The 24057-nt window shown below is 41.2% G+C and overlaps 1 protein-coding gene across 1 annotated transcript in view; it reads right to left on the bottom strand.

Annotated features, from left to right (window-relative positions):
- Nucleotides 1-513: 513 nt before the first annotated feature.
- The window catches only part of Apob (apolipoprotein B), a 38207-nt gene continuing 14663 nt past the window's right edge, over nt 514-24057 (bottom strand). The window contains exons 16-29 of the mRNA XM_021178578.2: nt 23559-23750; nt 21651-21818; nt 20965-21176; nt 18820-19002; nt 18140-18261; nt 16278-16488; nt 15410-15585; nt 15098-15285; nt 13953-14098; nt 12134-12507; nt 4151-11617; nt 3527-3641; nt 3240-3423; nt 514-2338 (exon numbers count right to left, since the gene is read on the bottom strand). Of these exons, the coding sequence (XP_021034237.1) occupies nt 803-2338; nt 3240-3423; nt 3527-3641; nt 4151-11617; nt 12134-12507; nt 13953-14098; nt 15098-15285; nt 15410-15585; nt 16278-16488; nt 18140-18261; nt 18820-19002; nt 20965-21176; nt 21651-21818; nt 23559-23750 (11274 nt within the window). The 3' untranslated portion in view covers nt 514-802. The remainder of the gene's footprint in view (nt 2339-3239; nt 3424-3526; nt 3642-4150; nt 11618-12133; nt 12508-13952; nt 14099-15097; nt 15286-15409; nt 15586-16277; nt 16489-18139; nt 18262-18819; nt 19003-20964; nt 21177-21650; nt 21819-23558; nt 23751-24057) is intronic.

Raw genomic sequence — 24057 nt, 5'->3', positions numbered from 1 at the left:
GTCTTCCTTTTACACTCCCTGTTCTCTCTAAATAACGAGTCCAGTGTTCACACCACACTCTTACGTATCCTTTCTCATTCTTCTCTTCTTGAATTGACCTTTCTCTTTTATTGTCCATATCTCACTAAGGTCTATCCCAACCTTTCCCACAACAGCTTTCTGCTCCTTAATCCTTTCTATTTACAATCTCCATTGCCATTTGCTAACACTCATCAGACGACATCTACTTCAGCTAGAAGGACAAACAGACAGATTATCTACTACTGCCTCATCACTGTAGAGGATGTAGTGAATGATACCCCGAGCAGGACCAATCTCTCTACCTCCTTTCTTTCTTTAAAATAAGCTTACCTTAACCAATCACCTCATAATAATAGCCTCTCACTTTAAATAATTTTCACAAATAATCCTATATAGATATTATCCCTATTTTCCCCCCTGAAATAGGGTTGGGAAGGTCAGATTGCTTGAAATCTAATATGTTCCAATACAAATGAACCAAGTTGAGAGGTATGCTGCATAATAAGGAAGTATTTATTTATTTCCCCCTCCCTCCCTCCCTCCATCCTGAGTTGGACAAAACAACTCAGATCTTGAATTTTTTCTAACTTGTAAAATATATCATCTTGAGTTCAGGCTGCTTTGAAGTTCTTGGCCCTTGTGCCAGCTTGGTTGCAGGTATAGTTCCTATGTGCTTCTTGCTCTTGCTGTTGACTGCAGGTCTGGCTCAGGATGGTCTTTATAGTAGTCTACAAAGTCTCCTACTATGTGAAGGTTTAATTTGAATTTGTTAGTAGATGAATCAGAAGGTGATCATCAGTTCTCCTTGAGCAAACTTTATATAGGGGCCCACATTATTGGCTGTGGCCACCTGCAGCTTTCTCAGTAACTCGGTGATGTATCTGAGAAACACGTGGTAGTTTTGAATGGACAGGTCAATCAATCTTGTGGACTCACCAACAAATTTTTCATAGTAGCTAGAGAGTTGGTCTGAAAAATCCTGCAGATTGGAGTGGAACTGCTGGGGGTAGTCAGACATTATTTTGGCTACTGCAGTGACCCAGCTTTTCATTGCTTCCTTTGCCACAATAGAAAGCTCTGCAATCTTTTCCATCCACTTTCCATTTATATCAGCAAGCATGCTAAGATACTCTCTGATATCCCTGGACACAAATTGTTCAACTTGAGTTGACATTTTGGAAGCAAAATCAGCAGCTGTCACACTATATTCAGAGTAGACATCCCTAAAGGAAACTAAAAGGGTCTTGATCAGGTCAACCATATTTTCTTCTATTTCATAATATTTCACTGTCCACCCAACCATGCTTGGATCAAAATACTCTTCACGAAGGGCCTTCATATACTGATGGACCTGCTGTAGCTTGTAGGACCCCTCCTGAAGTATGGATTGAAGAAAGTCATTGAACTCACTGAGGACAGAGTATATGTCTTCTCTTAGGGATTTGAAAGCATATGGGACCTGTATTTTGAAGACCATGTTGATATGGTCAGCAACACAAGTAGATTCATTGTCCTTTAGGCATTTAATTTGTTCTTCTATGATGTCTAAAACTCTCTCCAAAAATCCCTGAAGACTACTTAGTATTGTTGTAAACTTGATATCCTGCTGGCCTATGTTTGATAAAATGTTTAACTCCTCCCTGAAAATCAATATGAGATCTTTTAGTTTACAAGGTTTTGGGGAAAAAGGACATTTAAATGTTATGTCATTGATTAATCTTGATTTCTCTACTTGGTTTTGAACGTAGGAAAGCAGGTTTCCTAACCCATTAAACAGCTGAGACAGTGACTTCTTGGTTTCCCTCATGACTATAGTGTAGAGTTCGTCCACAGTATATGTTCCAATGTACCCTGGGAACTGGACTCTATTGAATTTCAGAAAATGAATGAATGAGTCCATCAGCCACATGACTGCCATGTGGTACTTCTGAGTAACATGTACTATACTGTCTAACACCCTCTTCTTGAGATTCTCAGGGATTCTTAGGTTCTTCTGAGTCAACATCTCCTCATAGAGATTCTGGTAGGTATCACGGGCTACTCTTTGGGCACTCATGTTCATTTCATCAACCATCCTTCTGGCATGTTCAGCATTGACCTGTAGACTTTCTCTTAGCTCTGAAGAAAAGTATTCCAGGTGGTACTTATTGGCATAATCATAAATAGCCTTAGAAGCCTTGGGCACATTGCTTTTTAGGGAGCCTAGCAATCTGGAAGCTGCCTCTTCTTCCCAATTAATTTTGATGTACCTTTCACCATCAGACTCCTTGTACCTCCACTCAGTTTTGAATATGCTGAGTTTCTTATCTGGAGGGGACTAAAACCAGAAAAACAAAACAGATGAGAAAACATGTTTTCAATGACTCTGATTATATAATATACTACATTAAAACTTCATTAGCACTTAAAAGTAAAGATGAGGGGAGGGTCATTGGTATTCTGAAAGGGGATTTATCTTCCCCATGTTAGTTCTCATGAAGTTCATGAGAACTAACATGGTTTGTGGTTTATGGTTAAACAGGCCCACTGTTGTTAATTTCTCTTTATCACATGCTCCAGGAAGGATAAAAAGATATGTGTAGTATCTACTTAGTGGTGTTTAACACTAAGTCCTTCTGGAATGGAGAATTGGGAGAAGGAGGAGGAAGAAGGAAGGAAGAGGCAGGAAAGGACACATTCTGGAATAAAGGAGGAAAAGTCCAGGCAACAATTCCAACTTCAGCATTCATCTGCCATGCTTGTGACAGGCTTTAGGTTTATGTCTTTCCTTCTAACAATGTCATTTTTGATTTGATCCCAGCAGAGCGTATAAATGGCATGATATGTATTTGATGTGCCTCAATCAAACAATTTTACTGTAGGGAAGAATTATGAAGCCTCAAAAATAAAATTCAGAAACCACAATTTTTTGAAAAAAAAAAAAGGTACATGTGGCAGAGTTTATGCATGTCTTAGGAAATGGGGTGTGGCCCTCATCTTTGTCCTGGAAGTCATAAATAATAAAGCTAATTGGGTATCATGGATGTGTCTAATAATTAAGCTCAGTAAGGATTGACTATAACGTTTTCAGGACAGTAGTACCTGAAGGTGTTGGGCTGGCTCACCACTTGTCTTTCATCTATTTTGAGCATACTCTCAGGGACTGTCTAGAACGAAATGCATCACCTCTAGCTCTCTCCTTGCTTTTGAGCATGTGATACTCATCAGCTGGGACCCACCTGGGGGTGGAAGTAGACATTCAGCTTCACACTCTGGTCATCTGTGCTCGAATCCAGACCCACAGTGCCTATGGTGGAGGAGGCTGCTGAGGCAGACAGACTTGTCTTATCTTCTTTGTAGTACAGATGGAAGTCAGTCAGTGCTGGGCTGGTGATGTCCAGGTGAGCCTCTCCCTGCCAGTCCCTGAAAGCAGAAAAGCAGGGGGGTCATAGTGGAAGGAGTCCAGAGATGGCAAACACCACAGCAAGTTTTGAAAAGATACCAAATGTCATTAAAACTTCCATACCAAAGTCCTTTAAATAGACCATCTTCATTATATTCCACATTGAAGTCACAGTGTTGAAGTGTTCCTTTGATATTGTAGGTTAACATATCTTCTTCAATTTTGTGTGTTTCCACAACTGTATAGGAGAGATTTTATATGTCATTGGTACATCATTTTCTGTGTAATGTGTAGTGAAAACGTGGATAGATAGCTTAACCAAATACTTAATTTAAAAGTTTTAAGCATACCATGTTCAGTCTGTAGATTTTTTAAAATATTATTATTATTATTATTATTTTGTGGTAATATTTGAACCCTGGACCTCATACATGCTGAGAATGTTCTATTCCACAGAACAATACTCCAAATCCCTATGATTTTTTCTTTTAAATAGATTGGAAGTATTATTAGTCTTTAAATCATAACAGACAAAAACTATTTAAAAAAGAATGTCCTCCATTGTCAGTAGGTTTTCCCATTTTGTATATAAGAATATATGGTGGTACATATATATTCTCCATTTAGTTCTACATTTTGCTACAGATGACAATTGTGCCTTTGATGTTAATTAAATAGACAGTTATTTACTCAGAATTCAGTTGGAATAACATAGCATCCAGGAGAGGTGGAAGAACATTTCCTTACCTTTTAAAGCATACTCCAGAAACTGCAAGGTTGAAGTGCACATGGAATCTAGGAACGTTTCAACATGATCTGCTTTGGTTTTCCAACCAGCGCTCCAAGTGACATTATACAGGGGAGAAGCCATCCCAACACGTGCAGTCAGTTCTCCAAAGAAAGGAATAAAAATCCCAGCAGGTACAGAGAACTCCAAGGGTGGGATCACAATAGCCTGCTCAGGCAGGGTGACACTTGGCAGGTCAACATCGGCAATCATGTTGGCCAACTTATTCAGATCAAAGACAGTGTTGCCAACTGGAAGGCTCTTTGGAAGTGTAAACTGGGATACAGTTAAATGAATTTCAGGTATAGTTGCCTCAAAAATAGGGACAGAGGAGCCCTCTGGTGTAGAGTACTGTGTTAACAGATCAATCCCGGGGAATTTTACTTTGGGGAGCATTGTTAGGTTGAGGGCAAATGGTGAAGTACTTAACTTCTTATAGATTTTTATTCCACTGAAGTCATTTAGTTTTATCCCTGGTATAATAAATCTATCAGCCAGTTCTTGCACAGGGAGTGAGAGGAGATAGCCGTTAGGGTTTTTGGTATATCGAAGAGAAGTTGAAGCTTGAAGATACTGTCGCTTTCCGTCCATTTGTAGGAGTTCCTGCAAGCTCTTGCCATATACTGGTAGAAAGATAGTTTCAAGGTCCCACAGCTGTCCGTCTAAGGATCCTGCAAGGTCAAGCTGTATTTCTTCTTGGTCATTGGAGAACTGTGCATTGTGCTGAAGAACCCGTGATTCAACCTGAACCCCACCTTTCCAGCTGACCTTCTGGTTCTTAGTGTTAGCTTTTAGGATCACTTCCTGGTCAAAGTGATGGAGGTCAAGGAGGGAACTGAGTTGACTCACATGAACCTGTAGCAAGGTTGACATGGTCCATGGGGAGAGCTCCAAAGTAGCTCTGCATGTTTGCTTTCCTTTTGTGAAGAAGTAGCCATATACCTGCAAATGGTTTTTCATATTGTGCTCCCATGTGGCATAGATGCGTCGGAGGGTGGCTTCTCCAGCAAAATTTTCTCCTACTTCAAAGTTCCAGATACCATCAACTTTGGAAGCTCCTTGAAGCCTTACTGAAGACCGAGTACCCTTGGAATTCAGATATACATTGGCTTCATTGGCAACACTTCCTGAATATTCCTGAGAAAGGAAGGAACCCTTGATATTTCCTTTGGTGAATGACTCAATGGAAAAGTAGGAAGTGAGACTTTCTAAGCTGAACTTGTGATCAATGCCTCCTTTTGCAGTAGAGTGCAGCTTTGAGGAATTGAAGTCATAGTTTAGTTCAATGGATGATGAAACAGTGGGTTTTGACTTGGTATTTCCATTAAGTTCCTGCTTGAAGTTCATTGTGAATATGGGAGCGTGGAGGTTGGCAGTTGTTCTCACTGATGCTTCCATGTTTTTCTTGGTTAAGCTAATGGTGCTGTCATGACTGCCCTTTACAAATTTGTTAGTTAGAGAGACAGCTGTGGCTAGTTTCAATCCCCTTTTCCGCATCAGACGTGATGTTCCCTCTAATTTGTACTGCAGGGCATCAGTGACAAATGAAGAGGAAGAAAGGAAATGGGCAACGATATCTGATTGGTTATAAAGTCCAGCATTGGTATTCAGTGTGATGACACTTGATTTAAAAGAAAAGTCATAGGTAAAGTTGCCCATGGCTGGAATATAAATATTGTCAATAGTGCTCAATCCCTTGAAATCTGGGAGGAAAAACTTGAATAGATTCCCAGGACCATGAAAAACTGGCAACTCCAGGGGTGGCAGCACTAACTTGTATGAAGGCACCATGATGTTAGGACCAGGGATTGTGACACTTGGGGTGCTGATGGCTTTGGAGATCACATGGCTGGAAGTCAATGTCTCTATAGCAAATGGAGATACTTCAATGTTGACAACTGGGATAGTGTAGCCATGATTTTGAAAGGTCCCAGAGGGCTGATTAAGGGAATTTTCAGTTTTGTACTTATCAACCTTAATTTTTGCTTCATTATAGGAGGTGGTAAGAAAATGTAAAGCATTGTTTCTGACTTTCTCAAATTTTCTGTCCCAAGAATTGACATTGTTGAGAATAAATTCATAAAACATACTCAGAGGGACAACAATGGAATGCTTGTCGCTGTTCTTTTTATATTGAGCCTTTACACTCAAATCAAATGATTGCTTTGTTGTCTTCAAAAATTCTTTCAAGCCTGTTTCTTCCCATATGGAGAAATCCTTCAGTAAGGGAGTTTTGAACTCCGTGTAAGGTAAGTTAATTTCAGGAATTGTTAAAGGTATGTTTAAGAAATCCAGGTTGGCATCTCCATTCATTCCTATACTGGCTTCTATGTTGTGTTCATTGTTTATAGCAGAAAAGTTTTGATTGTATTTGTACTGATTGAATCTGGTACTCGCTTGCCAGCTTGCTTGTTGGGCATGGGGACTCAGAAACAATGCATAGTTATTCAGGAAGTCTATTTTCCCAGTCAGCTTTAGTGGAAAACTCACTTTCAAATTTCCTTCATTATTTGTGGATGCAGTAATCTCAAATGGTTGTGCTGAAAAGAAGAGAGAATTTTTCAAAGTTCCAATAACTTTTCCATTTAAGTTGGCATTGTGCTCACCAGTCATTTCTGCCTTTGCGTCCTTGAGCAGTGCCTGACCATTGGCAGTTAGAATGCTGGCGCCCACGTGCTGAGATTCAACTTTTGACTCAACTTCAAACTTAGAATAGTTGAGGAAGCCAGATTCATAAGTCAGTTTTTGGATGACCCGTAAGTGTTTGCCATTTATGTTATTGGATAATCCAAAAAAAGCAATGGGACCATCCACAGTAAAGCTAATTTGGGACGAATGTATGCCTTCATCCGAGAAGTTGGGACAGGCCCAGTTCCATGACCCTGTCTCTGAAGATGTCAATGTCACATGTCCAGCTTCTAATAGTGTCTTGATTTCATTATTAAGAGAAGCCTTACTGGAGAAGTCCAGCCTAGGAACACTCAACTTGTGGAAGTACTTTGTGTGACTGTCAAGGGTGAGCTGATTGTTTACTTTGACAGTCATACCATTATTAAACTCTACTTCATTTTTCTCTGTGTGAAAACTTGCGACGGTGTCTGATTTTCCCTCAATGGCCTTTCCATCAAATACTATCTCACCCTCATGCTCCATTCTCACATGCTTACTGGAGAAGTTCATAGATTCCTTCAGGACTGGAGGATGAGGATTTAACTCCAGGAATTGAGCTTGTGCTTGAAAATCAAAATTGAGAGCTTCAAATTGGGACTCTCCTTTAGCAGTGACAGAAGCCACAATCTCTGCTTTGTTCTCTGAAGTTGTTACATTCTGTATGTTGGCATTAGCATCTAATATAAAGAGAGGAGATTGGATCTTAAGGATGCTATGCAGTTTGCCAAAAGCAGGTATTTCAATTGTATGTGAGAGGCGAGGAAGTTGGAATTCTGGTATGTGAAGATCAGGAACGTGTAAATCTTTGAGATTGACGTTTGGGATTGTGAATTCTGGAATTGTGATTTCTGGTACATGGAAGTCTGGCAGAGTGAGTCTTGCGAGAGGAATGTTCAGTACATCCAGGTCTCTCAAGTATATTTCTGGAAGAGGCCATTGTAGCTCACTGCTCAAAATTTGGTCGATAGTTCTAATGATCTTTGCTTTTATTTCCAGCAAGTCAATTGTAAAGGAATGGACATGGAAGGTGTTGAGAAGAGTGAATTCTGGAGTGGAAAATCTCAATGGGATTTTTATATTCTTTAACATTTTAAAGTTTATCCGAATTGATGGAATCCTCAAATCCGTCAAGGGGACTATAAAGTCAGGGGTCTGAAAGTTACCTTCTTGGAGAGCACGGAGACTGACCTCAAAAGCAGGCATGGTCCACAGAAATGTTTGCATTTCAGGAACTATGAATCCTTGTTCCACCAGTACTTTTATACTCTCAGCCCAGTTTTGGATGGAATATTGCTCTGCAAAGTCTGTTATGTTTTTAGCAGTCAGAGTCCACCAGTCAGACATATAGGTGACCAGTGTACTGTAAACTTGGTTTACCAGAGACAAGAAGTGCTCCAGTTCCCACTGAATGTCCATTTGATAAATTCGGTCTCTTACATCTTCCAGAGTATCTTGGAAATAGTCTTTCATTTGAGTCAAAATATCCTGCAGCCAATCAATGACCACAGTTATTTTGGTGTCCTTGAGTCTTTCCAGGGAGTTGGAGACCGTGGTTTTGAAGTCTTCTACCAACAGTTTTAATGCTTCCATTTTTTGTGGAAGTTCGAGAGCTTGGATTTCAGCATTGATTCTCTGAGTCATCTCATGGATTTTGCTGTTGGTTTTGTCTACAAACTGGTGATAATCAAATGCTTTCAACTTCTTTACCAACATGTCAGTCAATCTATTTAGTTCTTCAATGGTATTTTTGAAAGACAATGCTTTAAGCCACTCAACAGTATCATCAATAAACCCAACCAATTTCTCACAGTAATCTTTTATCTCAATTTGCTGTACCACATTACTGAGTTTCTGAAGAGGCTCACGCAGGCTATATCTGTGGGCCAACTCTACTGATTTATCCATTAAAACCTGGATGTGTTGGTCTACTTCATATTTCTCAATTAGCTCACGGACTATAACTCTAAAAATATTGATTTTCTCAGTTACTTTAAAATCTTCAATAAGATTCATAACAAAGTATTTGACACGGTCAATAATGTCACTTATTCTTTGGAATAGAATTGCAGTTCTCAATTGATCTAAATGCATTGTGACATCAATAGCGTCTATCTGTTGTTTTACCTCTGCAGCAAGCTGCTGAATGTCTATATTCTGAATTTGTGTCCTGAGCTGCTGTAGTTTTTCTTGAATCTGGATTCTGACTTGATATTTGGTATCCACATTTTGGATCCAAGAGGTGTTACTACTACTGATTTGGTTAAGATCAACATTTTCAACAAATAAATAGAGATTATGGATTGATTTTGCTAGATTTACACGGATATGATACTGTTCATCAAGAATTATTAGCTTTTCAATGATTCGATCAATAATCTCAGCAATAGTTCTTTTTAAGTCATGTGGATCATAATTATGTTTAATATACTGATCAAATTGTATCGCGTATGTCTCAAGTTGAGAGAGTTTTTCATTGAAGTTGATTTTGGCACTATCTATGGCACTTAGTATATCATTATCTGTAATTCTATAATTTTCCATGAAAGAAGTTATTTTTTCCTTGGCACTAGCTACTTGTCTCTCCCAGTCAGATGCATTCAGATAATCATGAATCTGCTGAGGAAGTCTGCTCAGGGCTGCTCTGTATTTCCTCACATACTGATCAACACTGAGGCGTTGCAATTCCCCTCGCATGGCTTCCAGTAGACTTATCATTCCTCTTCGATTTCTCTCCAAATAGTCTGGCAGGCTTTTGAAGAATGGGAGGTTGATGGTGTGAACATCCTGGTTCTTATCGTATTTCACCATAGCAATAATTGTGAATTCTTGGGGCTTGTCAACAGCATCATTTACCTCTAAGCCATTAAGGACATTGACAGGCTCACTGTAGAAAAACGGCAGTTTAATTGGAGAATACAGCCCAGAGAGGTCAGCCCGTCCACTAAGCTCAACACCGATTTTGTCTTTAGTGTTGTAGGCTTCAAAGTTCTGACTGTATACTTTGTCATTCAGTTTGGTCTTGAATTTCCAGGTGCTTGTCTGCTCAGCTGGCGTCAGCAAGGCACTGACTGTGTGTTCAAGAGCCGTGCTGATGCTGCTCTTGTATGGGAGATTGTGGCTTGTGGATCCTTTGTAGTCATGAGAGACAGTAAGTGCCAGAGGTTCTGCTTTCAACAGAAACTTACTATATAGCTGCCCAGTGTGTTCTCCCCAGAAGGACAGTTTCCCATCACCACTTGTATGTGTGTCGATGCCCAAGGTAAAAGGTGCCAGAGCAAAGTGGAAAACATTGTTAAAATGCAGTGGATCTGAATTGTAGCTGGTAGTGACATCAACAGAGGAAGTCAGCCCTTCAATGTCTGCATTTAGCCTATGGCTGAATTCGACACCCTGAACCTTAGCTACAGTGTCTGCTCTGTAACTTGCTACTACCAGGTCAGTATAAGATATGGTATAGATGTGTTTCAGCTCATTATTTTGATAGGTTCCTTTAAAGTTGCCACCCACATTCAGCTTCAGTGGTTCCAGCCTTAACCTTCCATTGTTGGTCAAATCTAGAGCACCATATCTCAGGTCATTGCTTAAAGTAGTTATGAAAGAATAGGGCTGTAGCTGTAAGTTAAAATTCTGCTTATAGAACTTGTCTCCACTGTAAATATTGTCCATTTTTGAGAATAAGTCCAGTGAGAGACCTGCAATGTTCAGACTGTGTGTGTGGTCAAGTTTCATTTCAGCATAGGAGCCCATCAAATCATTGGACAGCCTCAGCCCTTCTCGGCTGAGTTTGAAGTTGAAGATGTTTTTGCTGTCTGCACCCAGAATCATGGCCTGGTAAATGCTTCCCAATGACACTTCTGAGAGGGCAGCTCTCCCATCAAGACTGAATTTTGCATGGTGTTCTTTGAAGCGGCCGTTTGTTGATAATTTCATGGATGCCCCAGAGAGCCCAAGCTCTGCATTCAACTCATTCTCCAGCAGCAGGGGGCTGTACTTCAAGTTGGTGGTCACACTGGTTGATAGTCCATCACGTGCAATCTTTAGGGTTGCCTTGTGAGCACCAGTATTAATTTTGTCTGTGCCCAAGATGTCAGCATTTAACTCTACACCCTGGGAAGTGAGGGATCCTGAAAGAAGGGTGACGAGCCTCAGGGACTTGTAATTTGCCTGGTGTTCAGAACGCAGCAGTGCACTTTGCGTAGAGAAGGTCACATCCAGCTTGTTGGAAGCAGCAAAGTTCTCATACTGCCCACTGCTATCAGATTTCAGAGTCAGCTCATAGTTTTCATATTTCAAGGAAGCTGTGTTCTTGAATATGCCGTCTTGCAGGTCAGAAGTGGAGGTGATGGACAGGGTTCCATCCTGGTACATTCCCACGATCTGGTTGGTGCCCTGGAAGTAGGTGGAGTTAAATCTCATGTTGGATTCACCGCTCAGCTGGCCAGTTGTAACATCTCTCTCACAAGACAGGCCATATTTGCCTTGAGCATAAAATGAAGAAGCTCTGAACTGTCCATCAACCTTGATATCTTTGACGTATAGATGTTGTTTCTTTTTAGAGTCTAGGTGAACAGTAGCAGACATCTGTGGTCCCAAGGCACTAGATGTTTCAAATGTTAGTAAACCTTTTGAGACTGGGCTGTTCCCAAATTTTTCTACGTGGCTGACTTTGAATTTTGAGTCTAGAAATTTATGGTGTAGAGATCCATCACAGGATAATGTAAATGTGTTCTTGCTGTCATATGTTGTTTCTGCAGATCCTAACAGAAAAATCAAAAATATTGGTTAAATTAAGCAATAAATTTCCAGAACAGCATTTCTGTTGAAAGTCTTTCAGTAGGAACCTTATACATAGCTGGATCAATTGTGTAACTGTGACATTTATATTATATCCATGAAATTTGATGTCAAAGGCATTCTTCCAGTTATCCTTCCTTGGTTGCTGCAGACTGCCTTGGATTCCCTTGTCAAATGTTTCTACTGCATCTCCTACTGCATTGTATATACTATATCAGTGTTTCTTAACATAACTATAATTACTCAGATATATAGCTGCTTTATTTTTACTGTCAACAGATTATTAACTACTTAGCATATGCTTAATAAATATTTTCATCAGTTGAAAGAATGAAATGACTTCTAAGTAGCAAAACAAACAAACAAACCCAAACAACACAAAGCATCTATAGGAAAGCCCAAATCCTTTCTTCCTAGAGCTTCCCCATCAGAATGTGAGATACAATAGTCCCATGGATCTGTTCTTGAGCAGGCCTCACCTTGCACACTGTAGGAAAACAGGTCAACCACAGAGTCAGTCTTCATGCGGTACTGAGCCTGAAGGCTGAAGTGGTCTCTGCTGGTGTTGCCACCAGTGTAGGAGGCTGACCAGTTGTACAAGTTGCTGTAGACATTTGTGGAAAGGTCTAGAACACCCAAGAGAGGCACTTGAAGCTGATGTGTCTTGGGAATTGTAAAAGTGGGGACCTGGACCTCTCGAGATGGCAGATGGAATCCCACAAAGTTGAAGCTGAGGGCTGGTGTCCTCACACTCTCTGGCATCTTGAGGTCTTTTGAAGACTTGCCACCCAAAGGCAAAGGGATGTCAATGTTTATTTTGTTCTTGTTCATTGTGTATTTGACTCTGCCGTCACTGGAATGAACAAAGACAGTGTCCCCAAGGTCAGACATTAAGAACTAAAGACTGTGATTCCTCCAGCAATATTACATTTGCTCTTTCTCACCCCACTATGCTCTTTTCACCAGGGTATTTCAAATGCTTGGATATTTTTCCTTTCTCTCTACCTCCCCAATCCTTCCAAAACCCTTCCAAGAGCCACCTCTATATCTTCATGGCCTCTTATACCAGTCTTAAAGAGCACACCCTAACTCTGCTTATATAGTTATTTGTTGATTCATTTGTTGGTGTCTGCAAGGTATCTTCCTGGCAGAAAGGACAAAACTTTACCCAGTTTCTGTCTTCTTACTGTTTCTACGCTACTATTTTTCACATCGTGGATACTTGATAAGTATTTGGTAAGCCATATAGAAGCAAGTTTATATATAAAAGAACCAAAAATAAAAAAAAGAGTCAAAAAAGTGGGCGATAGTTTTAGCTTTGGCTATTTGGGAATGTTATGATTAGCCTCTCTGGGTCTTAGAGATGTTATCTGGATAGCAGTAAGCTTTCTTCTGAACCCCAGAAATCACGTTAAGGTATCAAATGAGCTTTGCAATCTTTTTAACTCAACATGCAGTGGACTATGATGTTGGCCTATAAAAATAAAGTATGTGGTATTTGTTATATGTGAATAGCCATTCATTGTGTACTACAGTAATATGCGAAGAATGCTGACTGTTCTGACCACATTCAACAGGTGAATGAATGATCACTACTGAAGTCCTGTTCTGTTCCCACATATTGAAATTCCAGTCGTAAAGAACACATTTTATCTTCAGCAATCTTGGTCTGTTTGTGGCTTAGGGAGAGTTCAGCTTTATCCTAGTAATCAGGCATGTTCAATTGTGCTCCTCAGCCACAACATACTGAGGGGCCTATATAACACAGGGTTTTTATATTCTGAATTGTGAGAATTATATCATTGCCTTAGAAAACATTGTCTTCCTAGCTCATGCTCCACAATTTTTCCATGAAATAAATAACAAATTATACACATTTTTGTTAACAGAGAAACAGAGTGAGCAGTGTGCTTCTGAATTTAGGATTTACCCTACTAGGGTGTGGGGCTAAACATCTCTTGAAATAAGTGCCTTCATTCCATGCTCTGTTCTGACTCTCCATAGCTGAGTTTGAATGCCTTGCAAACTCAGGCTATTGTAGATGTACCATTAATAACCAGGATTTTCAGAATCTTTAATAATTTTCATAAGTTCTCCATACAGGGCTGGGGTTCACCTTAGGAACTCATTTTTAATGATGCAAAAACACCAGTGCTTACTTGGTAGCTGTTCATTGTCTCCAAGTGTTTAAATAATTTCTCTGAAAGTTTTCAACAAAGAAAGACTAAATCTGTCTAGGTAAAACTTTCCCATTTCCTTGCCCAGTACAAAGATAATGCTCTTTAGTTCCCCTCTTACGTCTTTAGGAAGAGGTTGTCTGGAATATGGAAGTCAGACAATCCCATTTTCAGGAGGTTCAACTCTGAGAGGCTATTGAGATGATCCTGTAGAGTTTGGGGGTAAGGAAGACCCCTGGTTGCCATCTGAAGCCATGTGTTTGTTACCTACAAAATGACAGGGCACTTTTAGAGCAAGAAATGGGTCTGGATGGACCTCCAAGTAGAATCAACATGAACTGACAGTTTATGCTTGCAGACCAAATATCAAGGGGGAGCAGGGAGCTGCACTGAAAGGCAAAGAGACCTTACAGAAAAGTGTGAATCTCTAGTCTCTGATTTCTGTTATTATTATTATTATTATTATTATTATTATTATTATTGTAGAGTTTATTCAGGGTATGGGGAGAGGAGTTACGAGAGTAGCAGAGAAAGCAGAGAGAAGGAGAGAGCAGAGAAGTAGAGGCCAGCCATGACCACATGGAGAGAGGGGGGAAGGGAATAGGGGGAGAGGAGGGGGGAACAAGGGGGTAAGAGACAAGAGAAAGGCAAAAGCATAAGAGCTTTTTTAAAAATTATTTTTTTACTAGTTTGTGTGTGTGTGTGTAGTTGTGTGTCCATGTGCATACACGTGGATGTGTTTAGAAGAAGCCAAAGGTCAACCTTAGGCATCCTTCCTTCTTTAACACTGTTTGCCTAGCTTGTTGTTTTGCACTTAAGTCTCTCACTGGGATCCTGGACTTGCCAATTTGTCTGGACATTGAGTCTCAGGGATGCACCTGTCTCTGACCACTTTATGGTGGGATCACAAGTGTATGCCACTTGCCTGTCTTCTCATGAAGGTGATAGGGATCAACCACAGATCTCCATGCTTATACAGAAAACACTTTACTGACTGAGACATCCTCTTCTTCCTCCCTCCTCTGTATATGTGTATGTATGTATAATATGACATTGTTAACCCCTCTAGCCAGTGGCTTTTAATGCAAAAAACTCTTCTGCTTAGTGGCTTCCATTGGATATTTGTCCTATGCAGGTTTATGTGACTGGGAAACTAACCATTTAAGCTTTGTGTATGCATCTTTGAATACTTCTGCACCCAGCTCAATTGGCGATTTAGTTAACATCATCAGCCATGTGTTTATTCTGCTGCATAATCATACTTACAACAATTAATTTGGAACCCATGTCCCGAAAAGTCACATCTGTTTGAGGGACTCTGTGATCCAGGAGACCATTGGCATACTCATGCAACATTCTAGGATAATGGGAAAGATCCACAGGGAAATTGGAGGCCACTTTTTTGGTATCCACATTGGTTCCCGTGTTCCAATCAAATTCTATTATCTCATTATCTGAAAATGGATATGCAACATGGCCGTCAGTGGTGTTAGATAAGTTCATGTCTATTGCTCTCAGCAGCTACTCTTAAGCACACAGTACCCTGGGAAGGGCTCACATGATAGAAGAAACACATACCATAACGCCATGTCACTCTCTTGGAAATTGTTGAGCCGTAAGCTGTAGCAGATGAGTCCATTCGGAAGAGCAGTTTGGCAGAGGACCAGTGGGTGTGGACCTCACTCCTGGCTTCTGCTTGCAAACGTGGTATGGAAACAACACCTTTGATCTTGCCATCTCCCTTTTTATCATAACTATTGAAGAAGAAACAAGTTGGCATCAATGACTTTTTGTCCGTTCCAAGGATGTAGGTACATAGGAGTCAATAATTAGAAGTTTCATTGATGAAAACCACACACACACAGACAAACCAGAGACCTAACCATACACTGACTAAACCCATTAATGTATAAAGCCAATATTCAGCATGCAGTGTGGAGTTTGCAGGGAGGTAGATAAACTTCGTCAAAATCACTTACATCTTTCTCTTTAACCTTGGCCAGGCAATTAGACCACTCCAAGCTATGGCTTTGTCAATAAATAGGGACTTGGGACTGATAGAATTTTTTTTTTTTTTTTCGAGACAGGGTTTCTCTGTAGTTCTGGCTGTCCTGGAACTCACTCTGTAGACCAGGCTGGCCTTGAACTCAGAAATTTGCCTGCCTCTGCCTCCCAAGTGCTGGGATTAAAGGTGTGCGCCACCACACCTGGCGTGAGAATTTTTAATTCACCTAGCAAATACTTGATAAATAGATAACAAGTACTTGTTAAATAATAGAAATGTCCAGCTGAGTATGAGCCAAGGGTGAAAATGTTGAGAACTATATTTTCAGGTAGACTGTATAGCAGAGGTGTCCCTGCTATGGACAGATATAAAGTTTGAAGAAGATAGCAAGGAGCCACCAGGGCCTCTAGATCAGCTTATGTCTCTTAAACCTTCCCTTACCTCACGTGACCCACGAGAGAGATCTCAGTGATTTTCTTGTTCTGAATGTCCAGGATGAGTTTGTAAGTGTTTTTGTCCTTAGCAGATTCATCATTAACTCTTAGTATTGTCCCAAAGTTGACATCAAACCCTGGAATTAGGACTTCACTAGATAAGGTCCTGCTTCGCCGATTATATTTGAACAGTGCAGTAGCTTCAGACTGCTGCACTCCTGAAAGAGTATACGGGAGAGTTAAGAGATGGGTACTGTGAAGCTATGCAAAGAAAAGGGAAGCAGAGAGAAAGCTGCAAGACCCTGACTACTGTGGGTTTCAACAATATTGGTTAAGATTTTTCCAATTGACTATGTATTATCCATTAACTCAATTTTCAAGTATTTACTGGCAGCTTATCATGAGCTAGGGACTGTTCTCAGCATTGGTGTACCCAGATCTCATACAGCTCATCTTCTAGTTGTCAGTGGGTTCTGCAGACAGTAAGCAAATCAGTTACCTGTGTTAGATGGCAGTAAATATCATAAAGATATGGGAAATAGGCTATGAGGACAAGAGGTAGAGAGGAACAGAAGAGAGGCTATTTCCTACATGATGGTCACAAATTGTCTTTCTGTTGTGGTATGTGGTATGATAAATGGTATATGGGCAAGGCCATGGTGAAGAGAGGACTAATAAGCCATGATGAGTTCTGGTGGGGAGGGGGCAAGTGGGCAAAAGCCTCAGGTAGGCAATGCTCAGATGTTCAGGGAATGCTAGCTCTCATTCCTCAATATTTAGGAAGAATAGGATGACTCCTCACATCTCTGTCGTCATTCATCATTCTTGCCTTACTGCCTTCCCAACCCTCTCTTTCCACAGCTGCTCATCACATCCTGGACCTGTATCTGCTGCCTTATTTCCCCACTACTGGTCTAATATCCTGAAAATTTAGTCTAATTCAGACACCTCCTCTTCTTTCTGGATTACTGAAATCACTTACACACTAGATTCTCAGTCCTGCCCCCTGGCCATCTTTCCTCAACATGTTCCAACCTCAGAGTATTTGCCCATTCTGGTCCCCTAGCCTGTAACTCTTTCCCTGTGGCTCATCTCCTCTCCATCCTATCACTGTTCTCAGTTCCCTATTTCTCTTTTTAAAACAAATTCTGAGTAGTGGTGAAGTATGCCTTTAATCCCAGCACTTAGTTAGGCAGAGACGGGTGGATTTCTGAGTTTGAGGCCATCCTGGTGTACAGAGTGAGTTCCAGGACAGCCAGAGCTATACAGGGAGACCCTGCCTCAAAACAAAACAACAAAAACAACAAAAGAAACAAATACAACAAACAAACAAATTTCACATTACCTACTGGTGAAAATTCCCCTATCATTCTCTTTACGGTTTCCACCATCCTCCTTTCTCCCTACCACATCTACTATGTCCTAGAGCAGAGGTTCTCAACCTGTGGGTCATGACCCTTTGGGGTGTGGTTACATCTCAGGTATTTACATTAGGATTCATAGCAGTAGAAGAATTACAGTTGTGAGGTAGCAATGAAAATAATTTTATGGTTGGGGGTCACCACAACTTAAGGAACTGTATTAAAGGGTCGTAAGCATCAGGAAGGTTGAGAACCACTGGACTAGAGCCTTCTATCCTGTTTTCTCTCCTCACCACTGTTTTTGACATTATGAGTACTTGTTTGGCTGTTTACTATATCTTCCACGGAGGTGAAGACTTCATTTCTAGCCTCAGTTCTAAGAAAGGCCTGACACTTGCTGGGAACTCAGGAAATGTTTGTCTAATGTATCATCATAAAGTTGTCCCCTTTGAAAGTCCAGAACGCAAGACTGAGGCAGAGATATTGCAGGCTCATTTGGGATACTCACCTTCTGCTTGAACTAGGAACTTCAATGTGTCAACCAAAGACTTATCCTCTTTTAGGAGTTCATAGGTTGCAGTGGCAGAATACTGCTCCACTTCTCCTGTGGGCCTCAGCTCCAGCTCATACCTAAAGATGTCACATTACATCCAGTAACTATTAGCTCTTTTATAGATGATAATAATATCCCTCCAACAATCCAGCCTCACACACTGCAACAATGTTACGGTTTTAACATCATCTCATGCTCCCAATGGTTCTACTTAATCTTCCCCAAAAGCCCTGGACAAGGGAAGCTCCCAAGGGCAAGCATCCCTGGGGCTTATGGGTAAACTGAAATGTTGACCCGTACCTGTCATGCTAAAACCAAGTAGTGAGAATGGGAGTAGAAGATGAGGATGAGCCCCAGTGCATTGTGAGGTCTTTGAGCACACTTCACAAAGCTTATACAATGGGTCTAGGGACCCTGAAAAGGAATGGACAGACTGGACTCTACTGCAACCACCTCACCCAGTGCATGAAGGGAGGAACCCAAAATGTTGACCAGAGGACCACTGTTTGAAGCTCCTAAAAGATGATGTGAGCTCTTAAGGTTGGTAACATGGACCTACAATGCTTGGTATTTTTCTTTTTGTTCCTCCAGGTAGATGGTAATCAGATGCTAGGTGAGCACTGAGAATCTCTCACCTTGTGTCCCCTGTCAGTGGGTAGTAAGAGGCAGACTCTGTGGAGCTGGCATTGGAGTAAGCTCCTGTGGTACAGTAGTTCATTCCAGTGAAGAAAGGCTTGCAAGTTGACCAGGACTGCCTGTTCTCAATCAGAGGTGGGATCACTTCTGTTTTGGTGGTAGAGACCAGATGCAGTGTGTTGCTGGCAAAGAATGAGAAGGTGGAGTTGTTTTTGCATCATAAACTGAAATGCTTATTGCTGAATCTCATCAGGCATATGCTCCATTCTCTACCCGTCTCTTTTGTTCAAACCCACCTCAAGTTACTTGGTTTACTGAGAAGCAGCTATGAGTCCAAAGAGCATCAGTCACATGATTGTTAAGGACTCTCAGTTTTCGATGTAACACTGGCTTCTTTGTCTGCATTACCTTTCATCCCCCCACTGCAGATCTGAGATTCCCAGTTTACATTGGAAAGAGAAGCTTGGAGAGAGGAGCTGGATACAGGGAGACAAGTGCGAACTCTGCCTTTTTCACATTCAAGGTTTCTTACAGTCTGAGTTCTTTGTACTAGCACACTCAAGTGTTGTCACCTGTGCACCAAACACCCTGACCCCTCCACTACATATATCTTTCTTTCCTTCTTAGCCCTATTTTGTCTCCTTCACAACCAAGAGTTTTTTTTTTTCCTTTCAGTGTTCTCTCCAAATACCTTAACACCTTACACTGACTCCCCCTCCTTATGCTCCTCAAATGCTTGCAATCCAATGGCACTGTGTGTGTGTGTTCTTAAACCTCCTTTACCCCTCAGAACTGTTTTATAGAGATGCTCACTCCTGTCCAGACTGAGAGACTAGAGTTTAACCTCTTGCGTCTCTGTGCTTATCTCTTTATTGGGCTCAAACCTATAGATCCATTTGCCAGCTAGTTAGTTTAAATTAGTTATTTCACAGTAGCAATCCACCATCTCACTCCAAGCTACAGCTCTCTGTCTCTCTCTCTCTGTCTCTCTCTGTTTCTCTCTGTATCTCTCTGTCTGTCTGTCTGTCTGTCTGTCTCTCTCTGTCTCTGTCTCTGTCTCTGTCTCTGTCTCTCTCTCTCCTTTCTTCCCCCTTCCCTGTCCTTTTCTCCTTCTCCTCCTCTCTCTCCCTCTGTCTCTGTTTCCTATTTCAGTGAAGGTCCCATCACTCCCCTCTCTTCTTTCTCTTTACCCCATAACCAGTCAATCGACAGACACTCGGTGTTTTACTTCCTCACAGTTTCTAGAGCTTAACCCCTCTCTGCCCCACAAACATTCATCTAATACAACCCCCCCCCCCCGTCTCCTTTCAGTTCTAACTTCTAACAGCTCTCCAGTCCTATTTCCTTTTTACCTTTTTTGCTCCCCAGAAACACTAGCTCATCCTAATTATACTTCTCAATTCCTTTGGCTTCAGAAGAGTCTACACTCTTTCCAGGGACTTAGCAGGCTAGTCATGGTCCAAGATGGACTCCCCTTTCCCACTATAGCTTCCATATGCTTCCTGTGTTCTTTACTAACTCAGCTCGTCTTAGCTCTTTCAGCCATTTTCTTTATCTTTGAGGCCATTACAAATACTGCACTCCTTGAATGGACACACACCCCCTTTCTCCTTTGCTTGAGTAGCTCTGACATAGGCTTTTGGAACGCATTCTGACTCTCATAGGCTTCATTTCAAAGCAGACCACTCCTCCTCTCAACCAGCCTGTGACTCATTACTGTCATTTCCTTAAGTGCCTGCCTTCCTTGGAGAATTAAAATCTAGAGGATCAGGGTCTTTGTGCGTCTCCTTCAACAAAATTGATACAAACGAGGCAATTAAGTGTTATTTCCAAGCAAGGAAACGAATGTGCTGAGGATACCATTCAAAGTGGAATTCTTAATGTAAGGCTGGTTCCCATAATCATGTGATTATGAAATTAAACAGAACTCCATAGCCACATAGCTACTGACTCACCAGCAGAGGCTAAGTGTGATAAAGAGAGGTATAAAAGTCTTTAGTGAGATGTGTAGAGTCAAAAGCAATCTTCTCCTGTTTCCTAGGAACTTGTGTTACCCAATTGTTGTCTAGCCTGGCTAACTTCTGCAGCTCCACACCCAATTCTTCCTTTTAAATACACCAGCTAGACATTGGGAACAGAATTACCTGCCACTGAACAGCTTGACTGGCCTCTTTGGAGAAGGAATGATGACCTTCAGCTGCCCAGCCTTCAGGGCCACTCGAGCCTCCAGGCCTGACTCGTGGAAGAAGTTGGTGTTCATCTGGACACTGCTCTTAGCGAAGTCTGGGATGATGATGCCCATATTTGTCACAAACTCCAAGGACACAGAGGGCTTTGCCACTAGCTCTGCCTGTATCTGGAAGTCAGAAGGTGACCTGTTCAGTTTTATGCAGTGCCTCGGCACCCTGGTAGACAGCTCAACCCCTCTTTCTGAACCCTGGCAAATGCCTCTGCTAATTTTGACCAAAGGGACCACAAATGTGCTTTTAGGAAGAAAAGCTGAAACATTCATTTCCCCCAGAGCCATGGTGCATTTCCTTGGGTTAGGAAGAGCCTGAACTAACTTTAAGCACTATCAGATATAAAGATAACTAGGGTCTTCATTCATTGAGAGAACAGCTGGTTTCTCTTTCTATTACAGCATCTCAAGTAGAGATGTTGAGAGATGATATGTGCTGGTAGAATCCTAAAATTCCTCATAAAAATTAGCAAGAAGATTGCAATCATGATGCTCTTTGCCTTGAAGTGGAGCTTGACATGTGGTCAAGAATCCCATCCTGAAGGAAAAGAGACAGTCATTGATTTGATTGAGATGAATGCAGAGTCTTACATTGGCTAATTCCAGTCTTACACCAGCCTTGATCCCGGGGGTGAAGACTCCAGACGAGGACACTTGCAGCTGTAACCCTGCTCCAGTGGGGAGCTCAAAGGCATTCTCCATGAAGATGTAGTGGAGAAACAAGTCATTCTTTGACCCTTCTCTGATGGCCTGTACAACCTGAAAATCCAATGAGAGACAACAGTTTACAAGTAAGCTGGATGTGGGTGAGTGGTGTTAAATGTGGTCTAAATGCCTCACAGCATTTATTTAGAAAGAGGGAAGCTAGTACATTTTAATTATTTGGAGGATCTGCTGAATGTAAGCTCAGCTGAATGATGTGTACTGGTGTCAACACATCAGGCATAAGCAGTTTCTCTGGCTTGAATGTCACGTCATTAATCAGCTTGCTGATTTAGAGGTCCCTAGCTGAACCTCACAGCTTTATGAACTTTAAGTATGATGTATGACATTATTCTCCTCCTGTAAAAATTTGATTGTAGAAGTGTATTATGGTAAAATCAACTTTGGGAAAGTTAGTGGCTATGAGGCAATGTCTGTGTTAATATACATCAAATCTTGCTTTATTTTATATAACATTTCCACAAAAGAACTTGAGACTTGGGTTCTTTTTCTTTCTTCCTTTCAAAGTGTATGAGATAGAATCCAGGTTTTTCAATGCTAGGTGACCTCTGTGCCACTGAGCTATACCCCCAGCTCTCGAGATTCCTGCTCTTAAAGCAAACATGATTATTTATCTAATCATAGGGAACACATTTGCATCTTTCCCCCTTTTTATGATAAATTTATATAATGTAGATATAACACAAATGTCAATAGTGGGTTACAGTTCGCTAAAACTTTATTTCATAATAATTGTATCATTTCAATATTTGCAAAAGCTGCCAGCCTAGGTGGAAGAAGGTATGCTGAAAATTGTTTTCTAATAAAAATACAAGATCAAACTAACATGCTTGGAAGATACAACTATTATGATGACTTTGTTTCCAAGTGGTACCAGGTTTTTAGATAATAAGAATCATTATCATCTTTTTAAGTAGAGTTTTGTGCATATAGGGTGTATGTGTGTGTGTGTGTGTGTGTGTGTGTGTGTGTGTGTGCACATATGCCCTTATGTGTACTTATGCACTTAACTGTGAGGCCAGAAGTTAATGTTAGGTGGTTTTCTTTACCCTTCTCTGTTCTTTGGCAAGGTCTCTCACTGAAGCTTCCCTGGTTTGGACAGCCTAGCTGACCAATGAGCTCCAGAATCTGCCTGCCTCTTACCTCAGCCCTTGGACCATTATGGGAACGTCTGTGCCTGGCTTTTACTCAGGTGTTGGAGATTGAGTGTCAGGCCCTCATGCTTACATAGAAACCGCTTTACCCACTGAGTTACCTCCCCAGCCACTTTACCTTTGAAGACAGTGTATACATGTATATGCATGTTTACGTGTGTGCATATGTATTTGGGTGTCCATGTACATGCATGTGTATGTATATCTATGTGTGTATAGCCCATATTAACCACTGATGTCATTCCTCAGCATACTGTTCATCTTTGGTTTTAGATACTGTGTCTCTCAGTTTGACTTGGAGCTTGCTGATTTGGCTAAGCAGGTCTGTTGCTAAGTCCAAAGGATCTGCCTGTGTCTGCCTTCCCAGTGCTTAAATTATCAGAGTATGTCACCACCATATGCTTTTTAAATGTAGTTTCTGGGGTCCGAAGCCAGGTCAGTCTTCCAGTCAGGTCAAACTTGGTTGATTGATTGCCCTTCTTAGCCATCAAAAGTCCTCTTTATTCGGGGCAAACTTGTGTTTTGAAGGCTATCCAAAAACGTTCTCATGTTTGTGAGGGTGGTGGATCTAAGAAGAACCCGGCTAGACAGTGAGAACTCAGATAAGACCTGGATCACTTACCATCTGGGGGATTCCCTGCAAAGTTTGTGCACCACTCAGCAACAGCTTTCCCAGGACTTGGAGGTCTTGGAGCCTGACAAAGCTTAGCTCTTTTCCTAGGATGCGGAGATAGGCCCTGGCTTCAGGAATTTCTTTAGATTTCAGATCTTTGATCAACTTGTCCACAATGGGCATGATTCCATTCACCATGTCCTAGGATTTTAGTAACAAAATATCAAATGAGACACCAGTTATGCCCAACAGTTACAGATTCCTCAGGTCAGTCTACCTGGCACAGCTGTGGTGTACTCAAGCTCACAGCTTCACTGCAAGCATGATCAAAAAACAGGACAGGTATAAGAACTAAGCCCCACCTTTTAGTGAAGGAGACCTCTTCTAAACAGAGATAGAGAATCACAAGCACTTTTCAGGGATAGGAGTGTTTTCAAAGCAATGCTTGACTTGAAGGATAATTAGGGGAACTCCTGTTCTCCAGGATGCCTGTTCTCTGATCCTCTTC

The sequence above is a fragment of the Mus caroli genome, chromosome 12 (genome assembly GCF_900094665.2).
Source record: "Mus caroli chromosome 12, CAROLI_EIJ_v1.1, whole genome shotgun sequence".
Taxonomy (NCBI): domain Eukaryota; kingdom Metazoa; phylum Chordata; class Mammalia; order Rodentia; family Muridae; genus Mus; species Mus caroli.
Note: the sequence above shows the minus strand (reverse complement) of the source record. Positions and strands in the feature narration are given on the sequence as shown.